At 44.2% G+C, this 19,914-nt stretch overlaps 1 protein-coding gene across 1 annotated transcript; it reads left to right on the top strand.

The window, feature by feature from the left end:
- Window positions 1-6,897: 6,897 nt before the first annotated feature.
- Window positions 6,898-19,197, top strand: LOC124023914 (zinc finger protein 135-like; the record flags this gene model as incomplete). The annotated part of the gene is made up of 3 exons (XM_046338080.1): window positions 6,898-6,992; window positions 16,272-16,488; window positions 18,470-19,197. Coding segments are annotated over exons 2-3 (927 nt in total), but the record flags the coding sequence as incomplete, so codon positions are not given.
- Between the last annotated feature and the right edge of the window lie 717 nt (window positions 19,198-19,914).

Raw genomic sequence — 19,914 nt, forward strand, 5'->3', positions numbered from 1 at the left:
TGCCAAGCTTGTAGCGTCATTCCCAAGAAGACTTGAGGCTGTAATCGCTGCCAAAGGTGCTTCAACAAAGTACTGAGTAAAGGGTCTGAATACTTATGTAAATGTGTTATTTTAAATAAATTTGCTAAAATTTCTAAAAACCTGTTTTTGCTTTGTCATTATGGGATATAAAAGTGACGATAAACTATTTTTAAAATCCATTTTTAGAATAAGACAAATGTAACAAAAATGTGTAAAAAGTGAAGGGGGTCTGAATCCTTTCCGAATGGGCTGTAATATGAACGCAGCTTCATTAAAGCAGTTAGATGCAGTTTATCATAGCGCAATGCTCTTTATTACGGGAGACAGTTTTAGAACTCACCACTGCAAATCAAATGTATTTATATAGCCCTTCGTACATCAGCTGATATCTCAAAGTGCTGTACAGAAACCCAGCCTAAAACCCCAAACGGCAAGCAATGCAGGTGTAGAAGCACTGCATTCTCTTATCAGTAAGTTGGTTGGCCCGCTGTGATGTCACCACTGCATTCTCTACCAGCAAGTTGGTTGGCCCGCTGTGATGTCACCACTGCATTCTCTACTAACAAGTTGGTTGGCCCGCTGTGATGTCACCACTGCATTCTCTACCAGCAAGTTGGTTGGCCTGCTGTGATGTCACCACTGCATTCTCTACTAACAAGTTGGTTGGCCCGCTGTGATGTCACCACTGCATTCTCTACCAGCAAGTTGGTTGGCCTGCTGTGATGTCATCACTGCATTCTCTACCAGATGTTTGTTTGGCCCTCTGTTACGTAGGTAAATAAATTGCTATGTTTTCATTTATAAAGCCCTTTTACAAAAAGTCTCACCGTAGCTAACCTGTTTATCACACCCGGTCTCAGGGATGGTTAACTCTGGAAACTCCTTTGGTCTCTACTGAGTTCGGTACATCAGCTTTTAGTCTTCTTGCACCTTATTTGTGGAACAGTCTTCAAAATGTTGTTAAATGTGATGTTTTGATGCTGCTAAGGGGTCATTCAGAAAGCTGATTGAGGACCTTTATAACTGATTAATGTTTTATTTCTGCTTGCATTTTGTATTTATACTGGGAGGAGATATTAACGCAACAATTTCTAAGTTTTTACTGAGTTACCGTTCATATAAGAAATCGGTTTTAAAAAATTTAAATAAATTCATTAGGCCCTAATCTACCCGAACAATGTAATAGTCCGGTGGCCATTTGATGAATTGTTCAGCTCTTATGGCATGGGGTTAGAAGCTGTTCAGCAGTCTTATGGCATGGGGTTAGAAGCTGTTCAGCAGTTTTATGGCTTGGGGTTAGAAGCTGTTCAGCAGTCTGATGGCTTGGGGTTAGAAGCTGTTCAGCAGTCTGATGGCTTGGGGTTAGAAGCTGTTCAGCAGTTTTATGGCTTGGGGTTAGAAGCTGTTCAGCAGTCTGATGGCTTGGGGTTAGAAGCTGTTCAGCAGTCTGATGGCTTGGGGTTAGAAGCTGTTCAGCAGTCTGATGGCTTGGGGTTAGAAGCTGTTCAGCTCTCTGATGGCTTGGGGTTAGAAGCTGTTCAGCTCTCTGATGGCTTGGGGTTAGAAGCTGTTCAGCTCTCTGATGGCTTGGGGTTAGAAGCTGTTCAGCTCTCTGATGGCTTGGGGTTAGAAGCTGTTCAGCTCTTATGGCTTGGGGTTAGAAGCTGTTCAGCTCTTATGGCTTGGGGTTAGAAGCTGTTCAGCTCTTATGGCTTGGGCTTAGAAGCTGTTCAGCTCTTATGGCTTGGGGGTTAGAAGCTGTTCAGCAGTCTGATGGCTTGGGGTTAGACGCTGTTCAGCAGTCTTATGGCATGGGGTTAGAAGCTGTTCAGCAGTTTTATGGCTTGGGGTTAGAAGCTGTTCAGCAGTCTTATGGCTTGGGGTTAGAAGCTGTTCAGCTCTCTGGTTATGGCTCTCTGGGCTTGGGGTTAGAAGCTGTTCAGCTCTTATGGCTTGGGGTTAGAAGCTGTTCAGCTCTTATCTTAGAATGGCTTGGGGTTAGAAGCTGTTCAGCTCTTATGGCTTCTTGAAGCTGGCTGGGGGGGTTAGAAGCTGTTCAGCAGTCTGATGGCTTGGGGTTAGAAGCTGTTCAGCTCTCTGATGGCTTGGGGTTAGAAGCTGTTCAGCTCTTATGGCTTGGGCTTAGAAGCTGTTCAGCTCTTATGGCTTGGGGGGTTAGAAGCTGTTCAGCAGTCTGATCTTGGGGTTAGACGCTGTTCAGCAGTCTTATGGCATGGGGTTAGAAGCTGTTCAGCAGTCTTATGGCATGGGGTTAGAAGCTGTTCAGCAGTTTTATGGCATGGGGTTAGAAGCTGTTCAGCAGTCTTATGGCTGTTCAGCAGTTTTATGGGTTAGAAGCTGTTCAGCAGTCTTATGGCTTGGGGTTAGAAGCTGTTCAGCTCTTATGGCTTGGGCTTAGAAGCTGTTCAGCTCTTATGGCTTGGGGTTAGAAGCTGTTCAGCAGTCTTATGGCTCTTTGGGGGTTAGAAGCTGTTCAGCAGTCTTATGGCATGGGGTTAGAAGCTGTTCAGCAGTTTTATGGCTTGGGGTTAGAAGCTGTTCAGCAGTCTTATGGCTTGGGGTTAGAAGCTGTTCAGCTCAGTTAGAAGCTGTTCAGCTCTTATGGCTTGGGGTTAGAAGCTGTTCAGCAGTCTTATGGCTTGGGGTTAGAAGCTGTTCAGCAGTCTGATGGCTTGGGGTTAGAAGCTGTTCAGCAGTCTGATGGCTTGGGGTTAGAAGCTGTTCAGCAGTCTGATGGCTTGGGGTTAGAAGCTGTTCAGCAGTCTGATGGCTTGGGGTTAGAAGCTCAGCAGTCTTGGCAGCTGTTCAGCAGTCTGATGGCTTGGGGTTAGAAGCTGTTCAGCTCTCTGATGGCTTGGGGTTAGAAGCTGTTCAGCTCTCTGATGGCTTGGGGTTAGAAGCTGTTCAGCTCTCTGATGGCTTGGGGTTAGAAGCTGTTCAGCTCTCTGATGGCTTGGGGTTAGAAGCTGTTCAGCTCTCTGATGGCTTGGGGTTAGAAGCTGTTCAGCTCTTATGGCTTGGGGTTAGAAGCTGTTCAGCTCTTATGGCTTGGGGTTAGAAGCTGTTCAGCTCTTATGGCTTGGGCTTAGAAGCTGTTCAGCTCTTATGGCTTGGGCTTAGAAGCTGTTCAGCTCTTATGGCTTGGGGGGGTTAGAAGCTGTTCAGCAGTCTGATGGCTTGGGGGGGTTAGAAGCTGTTCAGCAGTCTGATGGCTTGGGGGGGTTTAGAAGCTGTTCAGCAGTCTGATGGCTTGGGGGTAAAAGCTGTTCAGCAGTCTGATGGCTTGGGGTAAAAGCTGTTCAGCAGTCTGATGGCTTGGGGGTAGAAGCTGGCAGTCTGATGGCTTGGGGTAGAAGCTGTTCAGCAGTCTGATGGCTTGGGGGTAAAAGCTGTTCAGCAGTCTGATGGCTTGGGGGTAGAAGCTGTTCAGCAGTCTGATGGCTTGGGGTAGAAGCTGTTCAGCAGTCTGATGGCTTGGGGGTAAAAGCTGTTCAGCAGTCTTATGGCTTGGGGGTAGAAGCTGTTCAGCAGTCTGATGGCTTGGGGGTAGAAGCTGTTCAGCAGTCTTATGGCTTGGGGTTAGAAGCTATTAAGGAGCCTTTTAGTCCTGGACTTGGTGCTCCGGTACTGCTTGCCGTGCGGTAGCAGAGAAAACAGTCTATGACCTGGGTGACGAAGTCTCTGACAATTTTATGGGCTTTCCTCTGACACGTCTAGTATATAGGTCCTGGATTGCAGGAAGCTTGGCCCCAGTTATGTACTGGGCCGTACACACTACCCTCTGTAGCGCCGAGCAGTTGCCATACCAGGCGGCGATGCAGTCAGTCAGGATGCTCTCCATGGTGCAGCTGTAGAACTTTTTGAGGATCAGGGCACCCATGCCAAATCTTTCCAGTCTCCTGAGGGGGATAAGGTTTGGTTGTGCCCTCTTCACGACAGTCTTGGTGTGTTTGGACACTGATAGGTCGTTGGTCATGTTGACGCCAAGGAATTTGAAACTCGACCCGCTCCACTACAGCACCATTGATGTTAATGGGGGCCTGTTGGGCCCGCTTTTCCTGTAGTCCACGATCAGCTCCTTTGTCTTGCTCACATTGAGGGAGAGGTTGTTGTCTTAGCACCACACTGACAGTTCTCTGACCACCTCCCTTATAGGCTATCGTCGGTGATCAGGCCTACCACTGTTGTCATCAGCAAACTTAATGATGGTGTTGGAGTCATGTTTGGCCATGCAGTCGCAGGTGAACAAGGGAGTACAGGAGGGAACTAATTACACTCCCCATGAGGGCCCCCAGTGTTGAGGATCAGCATGGCGGACGTGTTGTTGCCTGCCCTTACCACCAGGGGGCGGCCTGTTAGGAAGTCCAGGATCCAGTTGCAGAGGGAGGTGTTTAGTCCCAGGGTCCTTGGTTTAGTGATGAGCTTTGTGGGCACTATGGTGTTGAACGCTGAGCTGTAGTCAATGAATAGCATTCTCACATAGGTGTTCCTTTTGTCCAGGTGGGAAAGGGCAGTGTGGAGTGCGATTGGGATTGCGTAATCAGTGGATCTGTTGGGGAAGTATGCAAATTAGAATGGGTCTTGGGCAGTGGTTTCTGAACTTTTCATAGTCCTGTACCTCTTCAAACATTCAACCTCCAGCTGCGTGTACCCCCTCTAGCACCAGGGTCAGCGCACATTCAAGTGTAGTTTTTTGCCATCATTGTAAGCCTGCCACACACACACTATACAATACATTTATTAAACATAATGAGTTTTTTTTTTCACAACCCGGCTTGTGGGAAGTGACAGAGCTCTTATAGGACCAGGGTACCAATAATAATCAATCATTTTACTGTTTATTTAACTATCTTACAGATACCTATACATTTACCTTATTTGTATAACTCACACCTCTGAGAGGTGTGGTCTTTCACCTGCTGAAGACAAACAGAATATGTAGTTACACGGAGAGACCTGAAAGAAACGTCTACATCAGTGGTTCCTAAATGTTTTATAGTCTCGTACCCCTTCAAAACATTTGACCTCTAGCTGCGAATCCTCCTCAAATTCTCAAATCATTCTAAACCTGCCACACACACACACACTATACGATACATTTATTAAACATAAGAGTGAGTTTGTCGCAACCCGCCTCGTGGGAAGTGACTAAGAGCTGTTATAGTACCAGGGCACAAATAATAATAATCAATAATGTTGTACTTTATTTAGCCATCTCACATATGAAGCTTTATGTGTTCATTGAAAACTGTGAGTAACTCACCACAGATTAATGACAAGGCTGTGCTTGAAAGGATGCACATAACTCTGCAGTGTTGGGTTGTATTGGAGAGAGTCACAGTCTTAAAATCATTTTCCACACACAGTCTGTGCCTGTATTTAGTTATCGTGCTCGTGAGGGCAGGGAATCCACTCTCGCATAGGTACGTGGTTGCAAAGGGCATCAGTGTCTTAACAGTGCGGTTTGCCAAGGCAGGAAATCTGGCAGTGCCTTCTGATTTTAAATTCAATTTTTCACAGAACCGCTTGTTGCTATTTTGATGAGGCTCTTGTTCAGATATCGGTAAGTAGACTGGAGGCAGGCAATGAATGGGATAATGAATCCAGTTGTTTGCGTCATCCGTTTCGGGAAAGTACCTGCATAATTGCGCACCCAACTTACTCAGGTGCTTCCCTATATCACACTTGACATTGTCCGTAAGCTTGAGTTAATTTGCACACAAAAAAATCATACAATTATCGAAAGACGTGTGTGTTGTCCTTGTTAATGCAGACAGAGAAGAGCTCCAACTTCTTAACCATAGCCTTGATGTTGTCCCCCACGTTGAATATAGTTACGGAGAGTCCGTCTAATCCTAGATTCAGATCATTCAGGTGAGAAAAACCATCTCCCAGATAGGCCAGTCGTGTGAGAAACTCATCATGCAAGAGGTCAGACAAGTGATTATGGTCAGTGAAAACGTTAAGCTCATCTCAATTGAAATAAACGTGTCAACACTTTGCCCGTTGATAACCAGCGCACTTCTTCTGTATGTTGTAAAAACGTTACATGGTCACTGCTCATATCCTTAACGTAGTGCAGAAAATACAAGTTCAGGGGCCTTGCTTTAATAAGTTCACCATTTTCACTGTAGTGTCAAACGTCTTTCAAGCTGCGGTGGATGCTGCAGTAAACCCAAGTGGCGTCGGGAGCAACTGTTTGCACGAGCGTTACCACTCCACTATGTCTCCCTGTCTTGGCCTTTGTGCCATCAGTACAGATACCAACATGAGCAGCAGCTACGTTTGGAATTCCCACGAGAAAGCAGCGGTTAATGTGATTGGATGTTAATTATTTGACATTTTGTTATTTCACTGAACACTAGATGGTTTAATTTGTATTTTTGGCAGTGAAACGAGGCTATTCCGGCTAGAAAAAACCCTCACCCAAATGTATAGCCCCGTTGGAAAATATAAATGGACTGTTTTTTTAATGTGAATCACATTTTTAATACCTGGTCTACGGTATCCGGAAGGATGCTGTTGTGAGCCATGACCAGCCTTTCAAAGCACGAAATGGCACTTCATGGCTACTGTCTGTAATGCATCTTCTTCGTTGGTAGATTGTATTTATCGATTACAAGTCAGTATAGTAACATGGTGATAATAAAGGATAACAGATGCTATACACTATTGGAATAATATAACATCACACTGCAGATAGAATGTAATGATAGCGGTCTTGTTTTGGTTGAAATATCTATTTTCGTGTGTTTTGCCTGACTTCTTTCCGTCGGAGACCTGTAAAACATGCACAAACACTTCGCTGATACGACGCTCACGAACATTTCCTGCAGCATCTCATAATCCAGACCAAACTCACTCAGAAAGTGGACACATTGTTTCCGCTGCTCTACGAGACCTCACCATTTCCTCAAATTATTTTCAGCCAAACAGGAAATCAGTTCCAGGTAACCTATTGCTAATGATTATTATTTGTTTTAATGATGCTTGTAACACGGTCTGTAAACCAACACATTCCAGGATGAAACCGCACTGGTTTCCGCGGCCTGGTTTTGTTGTTCCCCCAGCTAGTTAGCTGTTAGCCAGTTAGCAACACATCTCCCGTCAAAACCCGTTTGTGTAGCTAACTAGCTAACATGCTAACTTTATTTCAGGGTCACGGTTGAAGTGTGACTTTTATTTCATAGTTAGCCAGCTGTCGACTCATCTTCAGTAAAATGACTGTAGCGAGGAATTAGCTAACCGGCTGCTCATTGTTTAGCCAAACCAAATATTTGTATAACTAACCTATCTAGGTAGCTAACTCGCAATATTATGACTAACCGTTGCTAAACTTCCCGGCTTCCCGATTATGCAAAAAGTTAATCCCTTGAACAAACCTACAGTGTCATTGCGCAAAATGGTACGCAGCATCATCTGGATATTTGCGCACTTTTGATAAATTCAACGTATGCACCACACAGAACGCACTGCAAGGCAAACGCATAGTTCCACTGCCTGTTCATCCCGCTATCATCAAGATATACTGAATATACTGTACTCTATACCATCTACTGCATCTTGATGTAACGTATCACTAGTCACTTTAAACAATGCCACTTTATATAATGTTTACATACCCTACATTACTCATCTCATATGTATATACTGCACTCTAGACCATCTACTGCATCTTGATGTAATATGTGTATCACTAGTCACTTTAAACAATGCCACTTTATATAATGTTTACATACCCTACATTACTCATCTCATATGTATATACTGCACTCTAGACCATCTACTGCATCTTGCCTGTGTCTATCTGTATATGTACATCTTCTTATTCATTCCTTTACACGTGTGTGTGTGTGTGTGTGTGTGTGTGTGTGTGTGTGTGTGTGTGTGTGTGTGTGTGTGTGTGTGTAAAAGGTAGTTGTGAAATTGTTAGATATTACTGCATGGTCGGAATTAGAAGCACAATCATTTCGCTACACTCGCATTAACATCTGCTAACCATGTGTATGTGACCAATAAGATTTTATTTGAATTAATGAATGTACTTCTGGTGCACCAAAATACATTGTGGTGGCGTGATCAAGGCGTAACCATTGTTCCATAACGTTTTCAAGCAAATTAAGAAGGAATGTCAATCAAAATGTGGGTTTCCATCAAAAATAAAAAGGCCAAAGATTTTTATAACTAAACTAAGATAAACCACAGCCTGTCGTTTCCAATGGGAACTGATTATAGTGGGCAGAATGAGCGTGAGCAAGCGAGATCCTATTGGCCCGTTCATACATCTGCATATTTCCGTTAGGGAATGCCTACTCTGTGAAATGAGCCGTCTGCAATAACTCAATTCAACTTTGCACTCCTACATTAAAAAAAAAAAACTTTGAAGAACGATGCTCCTGTGAGGATGGGACATTTCCTAGCAACAATAGTCCTTGCAGTGCTTCTGCCATGAAGTCTTCTAGACCCAAAAACACATCTGCTGCAGATATAATGATTATCCAGCTTCTTGGACTTGTAAGACACTTATGTTGTACAATTAATCCCTGTGGCTATAAATGCCACACAATCCACCCCTTCTTTACAATGAGTTTATCCAGATCACTTGATTTACCTTAAAACACTAGCAACTGGTTGCAATGCCTCCCCCTGTCATATCTTCAACACTGTTGCCTCTCTTCCCCCTTCGACTCTCTTCACTGCCTCCACATAGGAGATCTGCTGCACAGCCCTGATCCTTGACACCTCGACCTCACTAACAGGGCACTCAAGGAAGTATGATCCCCACCACAGTTGCAACATTTTCCATTCACAGATTCTTCAATATCATACTTCTCCCATCTGCAAACGTTTGATCACATCCTTTACAATTCCCCCCTGACTGTAATGGTTTGGACATAAATGCTCTGACCGCATATCTCACATATCCAAGCTTCACTTGTTCAGGTAGAGTCTCCTCAAACAACAATAATATCGACAGGCTTTTCCCCTTCCTTCCATTCACCATACGGGTCAGGGGACGTGCACTGACCAATCCTGGGACTCGTCAGCTATATCCTCCTTTGGCAGGCTCCGAAGATCAATACAGGTTACTTCTGCTATATCCTCCTTTGGCAGGCTCCGAAGATCAATACAGGTTACTTCCGTAGCTCACCTTTCCCACTGCGTTCTTCACAGTCCTCGGTATTACAAATGGATTTCCCAAATTAACCTCCTTGTCCAAAACAATGCAGTCCGATAATAAATACGTTATTGGACCGGTCCTTGTCTTCTACTACAACTTTGGCCCGTTTTTGTTTCCCATTCTTTGATTTCACTAGTTTCCATTCGTTATCACACACTCCACTTGTCACACTTTCAGATTCAAGCACAGTCGTCTTTTCCGTCTTACTCGCTTCTTGGAACCGGTTGTTGTCATTGGATCTTTTGGAATCCTTAAGAGTCCCGTTATGTATACCAAACATTATGGAATCCTTCAGAATAAGAGTCCCGTCGTGTTTACCAAACATTATGGAATCCTTCAGAATAAGAGTCCCGTTATGTATACCAAACATTATGGAATCCTTCAGAATAAGAGTCCCGTCGTGTTTACCAAACATTATGGAATCCTTCAGAATAAGAGTCCCGTCGTGTTTACCAAACATTATGGAATCCTTCAGAATAAGAGTCCCGCCGTGTTTACCAAACATTATGGAATCCTTCAGAATAAGAGTCCCGTCATGTTTACCAAACATTATGGAATCCTTCAGAATAAGAGTCCCGTCATGTTTACCAAACATTATGGAATCCTTCAGAATAAGAGTCCCGCCGTGTTTACCAAACATTATGGAATCCTTCAGAATAAGAGTCCAGTCATGTTTACCAAACATTATGGATAAACTGAAGAGGATGCATGTCTCTCCGCCCTAATAATGGGAGTGGTTGTCCACACAGTGTCTGTCTAACTCTCTGAACTGGTGGCCTCATCTCATTTATTGTAATCCGTTTTTGATATTTGATGAGGGTTGTTGACATCAACTACCTGTATTCAGTGGAGAGATATGCTATGCTACTAGCCTCATGCCATGAATATGCATAGCCATCTCAAGACAACTCCAATATAGTGGGGGGGGTTTCTCCTAAAAGTAGCGTGTCACGTGTCCTAGTTTTATATCAGTACAGTCATAATGACTTAAGCATTACGAAACTTTTATTTAATCAAATTCATCTAGTGTAGCAATTAAGTCATTGCTTTTGTTGTTGACCAAATTCGACTCACTCTCATTGACCTCCATACAAAACTGCCTGCTTGGTGGGTGAAACAAGAGAACGGCCCCTGCTGGAGGGAGACAGATTTGCAGCCGAGTTGGTCCTCTCTTCGTCTCTGGGTATATTTTATAAATTAATAATTAGTGCTGAATTATCGATACATTTTATACTTGTTATCATACGAAGAATAATTAAATATTTTATATAAAATATGTGATTTATTTATTTGTTTTTGTTTATTTGAATCCTAAATGGTCAACAACGTTGTTTGTGTGTACTCTTATCTTGTGTACGTTGTGCTGCAGTAAAAGGTCCATTCTACTCAGGAACACGTCTAGTCTCCAAGTCCACTGAGTTTACAGTCCCAGGAACACTTCTAGTCTCCAAGTCCACTGAGTTTACAGTCCCAGGAACACTTCTAGTCTCCAAGTCCACTGAGTTTACACCCCCAGGAACACTTCTAGTCTTCAAGTCCACTGAGTTTACACCCCCAGGAACACTTCTAGTCTCCAAGTCCACTGAGTTTACACCCCCAGGAACACTTCTAGTCTCCAAGTCCACTGAGTTTACACCCCCAGGAACACTTCTAGTCTCCAAGTCCACTGAGTTCAAAGACTCCAGCCACCCAAGTCAGCTCTGCTACCGCTGGTCATGCGGTAGTAGAGATGACTTTGGTGGCTGGAGTCTTTGACAATTTTTAGGGCCTTCCTCTGACACCGCCTGGTATAGAGGTCCTGGATGGCAGGGAGCTCGGCCCCAGTGATATACTGGGCCGTACGCACTACCCTTTGTAGAGCCTTGCTGTCGAATGCCAAGCAGTTCCCATACCAAGCGGTGATGCAGCCAGTCAAGATGCTCTGTGTTGCAGCTGTATAACTTTTTGAGGATCTGAGGGCCTCATGCCAAATCTTTTCAGCCTCCTGAGGTGGGAGAGGCATGGTCGTGCCCTCGTCACGACTGTGTTGGTGTGTTTGGACTAGAGGTCGACCGATTATGATTTTTCAACGCCGATACCGATTATTGGAGGACCAAAAAAGCCGATACCGATTAACATCAATAAAATCGATTTAGCCTCAAGTAAATAATGAAACATGTTCAATTTGGTTTAAATAATGCAAAAACAAAGTGTTGGAGAAGAAAGTAAAAGTGCAATATGTGCTATTGTAACAGTATAACTTTAGACCGTCCCCTCGCCCATAACCGGGCGCGAACCAGGGACCCTCTGCACACATCAACAACAGCCATCCTCCAAGCATCGTTACCCATCGCTCCACAAAAGCCGCGGCCCTTGCAGAGCAAGGGGAATCACTACTTCAAGGTCTCAGAGCAAGTGACGTCACCGATTGAAACGCTATTTAGCGCGTCCCGCTAACTAAGCTAGCCGTTTCACATCCGTTACACTCACCCCCCTTTTGACCTCCTCCTCTTTCCGCAGCAACCAGTGATCCGGGTCAACAGCATCAATGTAACAGTATAACTTTAGACCGTCCCCTCGCCCATACCGGGCGCAAACCAGGGACCCTCTGCACACATCAACAACAGTCATCCTCCAAGCATCGTTACCCATCGCTCCACAAAAGCCGCGGCCCTTGCAGAGCAAGGGGAACCACTACTTCAAGGTCTCAGAGAAAGTGACATCACCGATTGAACCGCTATTTAGCGTGCACCGCTAACTAAGCTAGCCGTTTTACATCCGTCACACTTTGTAAGAAAGCTAACATTTCAGATCCTTGCTCAGAACATGAGAACATATGAAACCTGGTGGTTAATTTTTACATGAGTCTTCAATATTCCCAGGTAAGAAGTTTTAGGTTGTAGTTATTACTAGCTAGCCATTTCACTTCGGTTACACCAGCCTCATCTCGGGAGTTGATAGGCTTGAAGTCATAAACAGCTTGACGCACAACGAAGCGCTGCTGGCAAAAACGCACAAAAGTGCTGTTTGAATTAATGTTTACGCGCCTGCTTCTGCCTACCACCGCTCAGTCACATACTTGTATGCTTGTATTCTCAGTCAGATTATATGCAACGCAGGACACGCTAGATAATATCTAATAATATCATCAACCATGTGTAGTTAACTAGTGATTATGATTGATTGTTTTTTATAAGTTTAATGCTAGCCAGCAACTTACCTTGGCTTACTGCATTGACGTAATAGTCAGTCTCCTTGTGGAGTGCAACGAGAGAGAGGCAGGTCGTTATTGCGTTGGACTAGTTAACTGTAAGATTGCAAGATTGGGTCCCCCGAGCTGACAATGTGAAAATCTGTCGTTCTGCCCCTGAACGAGGCAGTTAACCCACCGTTCCTAGGCCGTTATTAAAAATATGAAGAGAATGTGTTCTTAACTGACTTGCCGAGTTAAACAAATCGGCGCCCCAAAATACCGATTGTTATGAAAACTTGAAATCGCCCCTAATTAATCGGCCATTTCGATTAATCGGTTGACCTCTAGTTTGGACTATGATAGTTCTTTAGTGATGTGAACACAGAGGAACTTGAAGCTCTCGACCCCTCCCCTACAGACCCGTCAATGTGAATGGTGGCGTGCTCGGCCCTTCGTTTCCTGTAGTCCACTGTCAGCGCCTTTGTCTTGTTTGAGGGAGAGGTTGTTGTCCTGGCACCACGCTGTGTGTTGTCGGCAACACTTAATGGTGACTCACCTAGCTGTATCAGGCCATAAGCAAACAAGAAAATGCTCATCCAGAGACGGCACACCTAGTGGCCGGTGATCAGTTTTACCTAATTTCTATCATCATGCACCTGTGCAAAACTCAATCACCTTTCACTACACAGACACATACGAAGCTCTGCCTCGCTCTCAGTCTGGCAAATCATCCTCCCGATTCCTGTTTACAAGCAAAAACTCAAACAGGAAGTACCAGTAACTCACTCAATACAGAAGTGGTCCGACGAAGAGGATGATAAGCTACACGACTGTTTTGCTAACACAGACTGGAATATGTTCCCGGGAATCATCTGATGGCATTGAGGAGTACACCACATCAGTCACCGGCTTCATTAATAAGTGCATCAACGATTTTGTCCCCACAGTGACTATACGTACATATCCCAACCAGAAGCCATGGATTACAGGCAACATCTGCACTGAGCTAAAGGCTAGAGCTTCCGCTTTCAAGGAGTGGGACACTAATCTGTACACTTATAAGAAACCCCGCTATGCCCTCCGACGAACCATAAAACAGGCAAAGCGTTAATACAGGATCAAGTTTGAATCCTACTACACCGGGTCTGTTGCTCGTTGGATGTGGCAGCGCTTGCAAACTACCACAGATTACAAAGCGAAACCCAGCCACGAGCTGCCCAGAGACACAGACGTACCAGAAGAGCTAAATGCCTTCTATGCTCACTTCGAGGCAAGCAACACTGAACCATGCATGAAAGCATCAGCCTTTCCGGACAACTGCGTGATCACGCTCTCCATAGCGGATGTGAGTAAGACCTTTTTAAATAAGTTAACATTCACAAGGCCGCAGGGCCAGACGGATTACTAGGACGCATACGCAGAGCTGACCAGCTGGCAAGACATTTTCTCCCTGACACAGTCTGTAATACCTACATGTTTCAAGCAGACCACCATAGTCCTTGTGTCCAAGAATGCCATGGTAACCTGTCTAAATGACTGCCACCACGTAGGACTCACATCTCTAGGCTGGTCATGGCTCACATCAACACCATCACCCCAGACACCCAGGTCTCACTGCTGGTCATGGCTCACATCAACACCATCACCCCAGACACCCAGGTCTCACTGCTGGTCATGGCTCACATCAACACCATCACCCCAGACACCCAGGTCTCACTGCTGGTCATGGCTCACATCAACACCATCACCCCAGACACCCAGGTCTCACTGCTGGTCATGGCTCACATCAACACCATCACCCCAGACACCCAGGTCTCACTGCTGGTCATGGCTCACATCAACACCATCACCCCAGACACCCAGGTCTCACTGCTGGTCATGGCTCACATCAACACCATCACCCCAGACACCCAGGTCTCACTCCAATTCACATACCGCCTCAACAGTTCCACAAATGACCCAATCTCTATTGCACTCCACACTGCCCTGTCCCACCTGGACAACAGGAACACGTGAGAATGCTGTTGGTTGACTACAGCTCAGCGTTCAACACCATAGTGCCCCAGACAGCCAGCTCTCACTAAACTAAGGGCCCTGGGTTTAAACACCTCCCTCTGCAACTGGATCCTGGACTTCCTGCTGGTCATGGCCCATTTATCTGACAATCTTAAGGTTGATTATCTACAAGGTTATGGTTGAATGACCTGTTTTAATATGTCACCAGCTTGTGTTATGTTATTGGTTATTGAGGGGTTACTGAGTGAAAAATACTTTGTTTCACCTTGCTGAATTTTGAATGTGGTTTTGGGAAAGCTACTGTTTTATTATTGAATGTTTAATGCTGATGGTTTGAGAAAACAGTCCACTGCTCTTTATTATTTGGAGTGTTACCAGTGTAAAGCCATATCACAGTGAGTGATTGTATACATTGACTATTAAAGACACCATACTGTTGCTCTTGTTTTGTTGTGTTGACAATCAAGACTCTCAACACTAATTCCACTGCTCCTAGTGGATGAACATTCTATAATTCTTACACTTCATAATGGAATTAAACCAAACGATTCTAAGCTACTTTTAACAAGACTCTCAACACTAATTCCACTGCTCCTAGTGGATGAACATTCTATAATTCTTACACTTCATAATGGAATTAAACCAAACGATTCTAAACTACTTTTAACAAGACTCTCAACACTAATTCCACTGCTCCTAGTGGATGAACATTCTATAATTCTTACACTTCATAATGGAATTAAACCAAACGATTCTAAACTACTTTTAACAAGACTCTCAACACTAATTCCACTGCTCCTAGTGGATGAACATTCTATAATTCTTACACTTCATAATGGAATTAAACCAAACGATTCTAAGCTACTTTTAACAAGACTCTCAACACTAATTCCACTGCTCCTAGTGGATGAACATTCTATAATTCTTACACTTCATAATGGAATTAAACCAAACGATTCTAAGCTACTTTTAACAAGACTCTCAACACTAATTCCACTGCTCCTAGTGGATGAACATTCTATAATTCTTACACTTCATAATGGAATTAAACCAAACGATTCTAAACTACTTTTAACAATTAAGACTGAAAATGATACAAAAACACGTTGACTTGAAGAACGATGCGGATACAAAGTTTGTTAACACAATGACGGTTTGTGTCATTCTGTGTGGAAATGGTTAGAAGTAGGATTAGGGTTAGGAGTAGGTTTAGAAGTAGGGTTAGGGTTAGGAGTAGGTTTAGGGTTAGAAGTAGGGTTAGGGTTAGAAGTAGGGTTAGGGTTAGAAGTAGGGTTAGGGTTAGAAGTAGGGTTAGGGTTAGAAGTAGGCCTTGTGCAAAGAGTCGTATGGATTGTTTAACGTTGTAGAATGTTCAGTGGAAACAGTGCTTGTGCTCCATGGAGTCGTATGGATTGTTTAACTTTACATTCATTGGTTTTTCATACATTTTTAAAGTGACAACTCTGTGTGTCAGCATCACTCTGTTACCTTGGAATTGCCCCTAATCTATTCAACATAAATAGCCAGGCGATTTTGAGGTAAGAAAATGCTTGTGTTGCTTATAGGGTGATGTTTGAATCGGCTACTAATGTGTTAATGTCAATCACTGAGTGTATCAGATATTAGTAATGAATTTGAACTGAATATGCTTGTACTCAACAGCCAGTGTTTTTCTTCACTTATTGCCTAATCTGACTGGATGTTGCCGTCAATCCTATATTTATTTTAGGCAAAAAGGTTTCCTGCTGGACGGGATGTGTGGTTAGCTAGCTTAGATACATGTTTGTCTTTTCTGGAGCTATACCACGATCTAGGTCTGTGAAAATCACCCTGAACTCTTTCGGTCTTCTCTTCTTTTAGATCCACCTCTAGCCTACCATGTCTGAACCAGGTTCTGGTTGTGGTGTTCCAGCCCAGAGAAGCTCACAGCAGGGTCCAGAGTTGCTGTCAGTGAAGCTGGCGGACTGCAATCAAACAGTGGAACTCAATGTGATTGTCAAAGAGGAGGAGGAGGAGAGAGAAATCAATGAGGGGGAAGGGGAAGAGCGAGAGGAGGACAGGGCCTCTGTTGACTCAGGTAAATTCAGGCTAACATCCTCTTTGGTTCAGAGAGGTAAACAACCCAACATAAGCATTGATTTTCTGGTTCATTAAGAAATGTAAACATATGTTTTTGGATGTTGAATAAAATGTTAATTCTTAATATTTAGGCAAGTTAGCTGGCTAACTCATTGATTCTGCTTTGTAGTATAACCCTCAGACTTCTGTATGTGTAAGAGGTGAGGCGAGTGCCCCCGAAAAATGGCTACCGACCAATATGCAATGCATTGTAATTTGACAATTGGTTTCAGAGCTGGTCATGGGTGCACCTCAGCCACGCTCAAGGTCCTAGACGATATCATAACCACCACCGATAAAAGACAGTACTGTGCAGCCATCTTCATCGATCTGACCAAGGCTTTCGACTCTGTCAATCACCGTATTCTTATCGGCAGACTCAATAGCCTTGATTTCTCAAATGACTGCCTCGCCTGGTTCACCAACTGCTTCGCAGACAGAGTTCAGTGTGTTCAATCGGAGGGCCTGTTGTCCGGACCTCTGGCACTTTCTATGGGGGTACCACAGGGTTCAATTCTTGGGCCGACTCTTTTCTCTGTATATATCAACGATGTCCCTCTTGCTGTGGGTGATTCCCTGATCCACCTCTACGCAAAGGACACCATTCTGTATACATTTGGCCCTTCTTTGGACACTGTTAACTAACCTCCAAAGGAGCTTCAATGCCATTCAACACTCATTCCGTGGCCTCCAACTGCTCTTAAATGCTAGTAAAACCAAATGCATGCTTTTCAACCGTTCGCTGCCTGCACGACTAGCATCACTACTCTGGACGGTTCTGACCTAAAATATGTGGACAACTACAAATACCTAGGTGTCTGGCTAGACTGTAAACTCTCCTTCCAGACTCATATCAAACATCTCCAATCCAAAATCAAATCTAGAATCGGCTTTCTATTTCGCAACAAAGCCTCCTTCACTCACACCGCCAAACTCACCCTAGTAAAACTGACTACCCTACCGATCCTCGACTTCGGCGATGTCATCTAGAAAATAGCTTCCAATACTCTACTCAGCAAACTGGATGCAGTCTATCACAGTGCCATCCGTTTTGTTACCAAAGCCCCATATACCACCCACCATTGCGACCTGTATGCTCTCGTCGGCTGGCCCTCGCAACATATTCGTCGCCAGACCCACTGTCTCCAGGTCATCTATAAATCTATGCTAGGTAAAGCTCCACCTTACCTCAGTTCACTGGTCACGATAACCACACCCACCCGTAGCACGCGCTCCAGCAGGTATATCTCACTGTTCATACCCCAAGCCAGCACCTCCTTTGGCCGCCTTTCTCTGCTGCCAGTGACTGGAACGAAATGCAAAAAATTGCTGAAGCTGGAGACTTATCTCCCTCACTAACTTTAAACATCAGCTATCTGAGCAGCTAACCGATCGCTGCAGCTGTACATAGTCCATCTGTAAATAGCCCATCCAATCTACCTATCTCATCCTCATATTGTTTTTATTTACTTTTCTGCTCTTTTGCACACCAGTATCACTACTTACACATCATCATCTGCTCATCTATCACTCCAGTGTTAATCTGCTAAATTGTAATTACTGTGGCCTATGTATTGCCTTACCTCCTCACGCCATTTGCACACACTGTATGTAGACTTAATTTTTTTCCTATTGTGTTATTGACTGTACACTTGTTTATTCCATGTGTAACTCTGTGTTGCTGTTTGTGTCGCACTGCTTTGCTTTATCTTGGCCAGGTCGCAGTTGTAAATGAGAACTTGTTCTCAACTAGCCTACCTGGTTAAATAAAGGTGAAATAAAATGGCATTATCTATGTGCAATGCAATGCAACAAGCCCTTGCAAAGTATTTCTTTCAATACTCTGTTATTCCTAATGACTGTTGAATCCTACATTGTTAAACTTAAAGCCTTTGTTCCTCTGTCTGTTTCTAACCCTATATCTGTTCATATTCTTACAGGAGAGATCCCCAACCCAGACTCAGTCAACGAGCCCAGTTCCACAGAATCAATACTACCACCTGGTTGTGGGAGTTACCCCTGTCCTCAATGTGAGAAGAGTTTCAGTTCCTCAACTAACCTAAAGAATCATCAAAGAGTACACACTGGAGAAAAACCTTTTGACTGCTCAGCATGTGGGAAGAGTTTCAGTGAGAAAGTAAACCTTAAGAGACACGAGAGAGTACATAGTGGAGAGAAGCCTTACCACTGCACCCAATGTGCGAAGAGCTTCAACCATTCTGGAAGCCTTAAGGAACACGAGAGAATACATACAGGGGAGAAGCCTTACCACTGCTCCTTGTGTGGAAAGAATTTCCGTGTAGCAGGAGGCCTAAAGAATCATCAGAGATCACACAGTGGAGAGAAGCCTTACCACTGCTCTCTGTGTGGGGAGGGATTCACTCAGCTAAGAAGTCTTAAAAATCATGAGAGAATACCCATTGGAGGGAAGCCTGCCTGTCCTTTCAATGTAATTGTCCAAGAGGAGGAGGGTGAGAGGGACATCAATGTGGAGGAAAAGAGAGAAGTTGAGGGAGAGGAGGACAAAAGTGGTGTAGTAGACAGTGCATGTCGGAGCAAAAACCAAACCATGAGGTCGAAGGAATTGTCCGTAGAGCTCCGTGACAGGATTGTGTCGAGGCACAGATCTGGGGAAGGGTACCAAAAAATTTCTGCAGCATTGAAGGTCCCCAAGAACACAGTGGCCTCCATCATTCTTAAATGGAAGAAGTTTGGAACCACCAAGACTCTTCCTAGAGCTGGCCGCCCGGCAAAAGTGAGCAATCGGGGAGAAGGGCCTTGGTCAGGGAGGTGACAAGAACGTTACGGTAACCGTATTACCGCCACACTGGGGTTCATGATGGCAGTCAAATTCCACGTGACCAATTAGGCTTCTCCGAGCTCTGATGCAGCTGATGGTCATTAGTAGCCTACCAAACTTGCTTAAAAACCTCTAGTGACACCCCATCCCGTGAACGGGACCGTTGTCATCATCTGACACTAATTAGCATAACGCAATGGACATAAATCTTCCTAGAAAATATTCCTATTCATGAAAATCACAAGTGAAATATATTGGAACACAGCTTAGCCTTTTGTTAATCACCCTGTCATCTCAGATTTTCAAAATATGCTTTACAGCCAAAGCTAGACGAGCATTTGTGTAAGTTTATCGATAGCCTAGCATGGCATTATGCCTTGCTAGCAGCAGGCAACCTTGTCACGAAAATTAGAAAAGCAATCAAATTAAATCGTTTACCTGAATTAACTTTGGATGTTTTCACTCACGTGACTCCAAGGTAGATAGCCAAAGTTCATTTTTCCCCAAAACATTATTTTTGTAGGCGAAATAGCTCTGTTTGTTCTTCACGTTTGGCTGAGAAATCGACCGGAAATTGCAGACACG

The sequence above is a fragment of the Oncorhynchus gorbuscha genome, unplaced genomic scaffold (genome assembly GCF_021184085.1).
Source record: "Oncorhynchus gorbuscha isolate QuinsamMale2020 ecotype Even-year unplaced genomic scaffold, OgorEven_v1.0 Un_scaffold_1718, whole genome shotgun sequence".
NCBI classification, from domain to species: domain Eukaryota; kingdom Metazoa; phylum Chordata; class Actinopteri; order Salmoniformes; family Salmonidae; genus Oncorhynchus; species Oncorhynchus gorbuscha.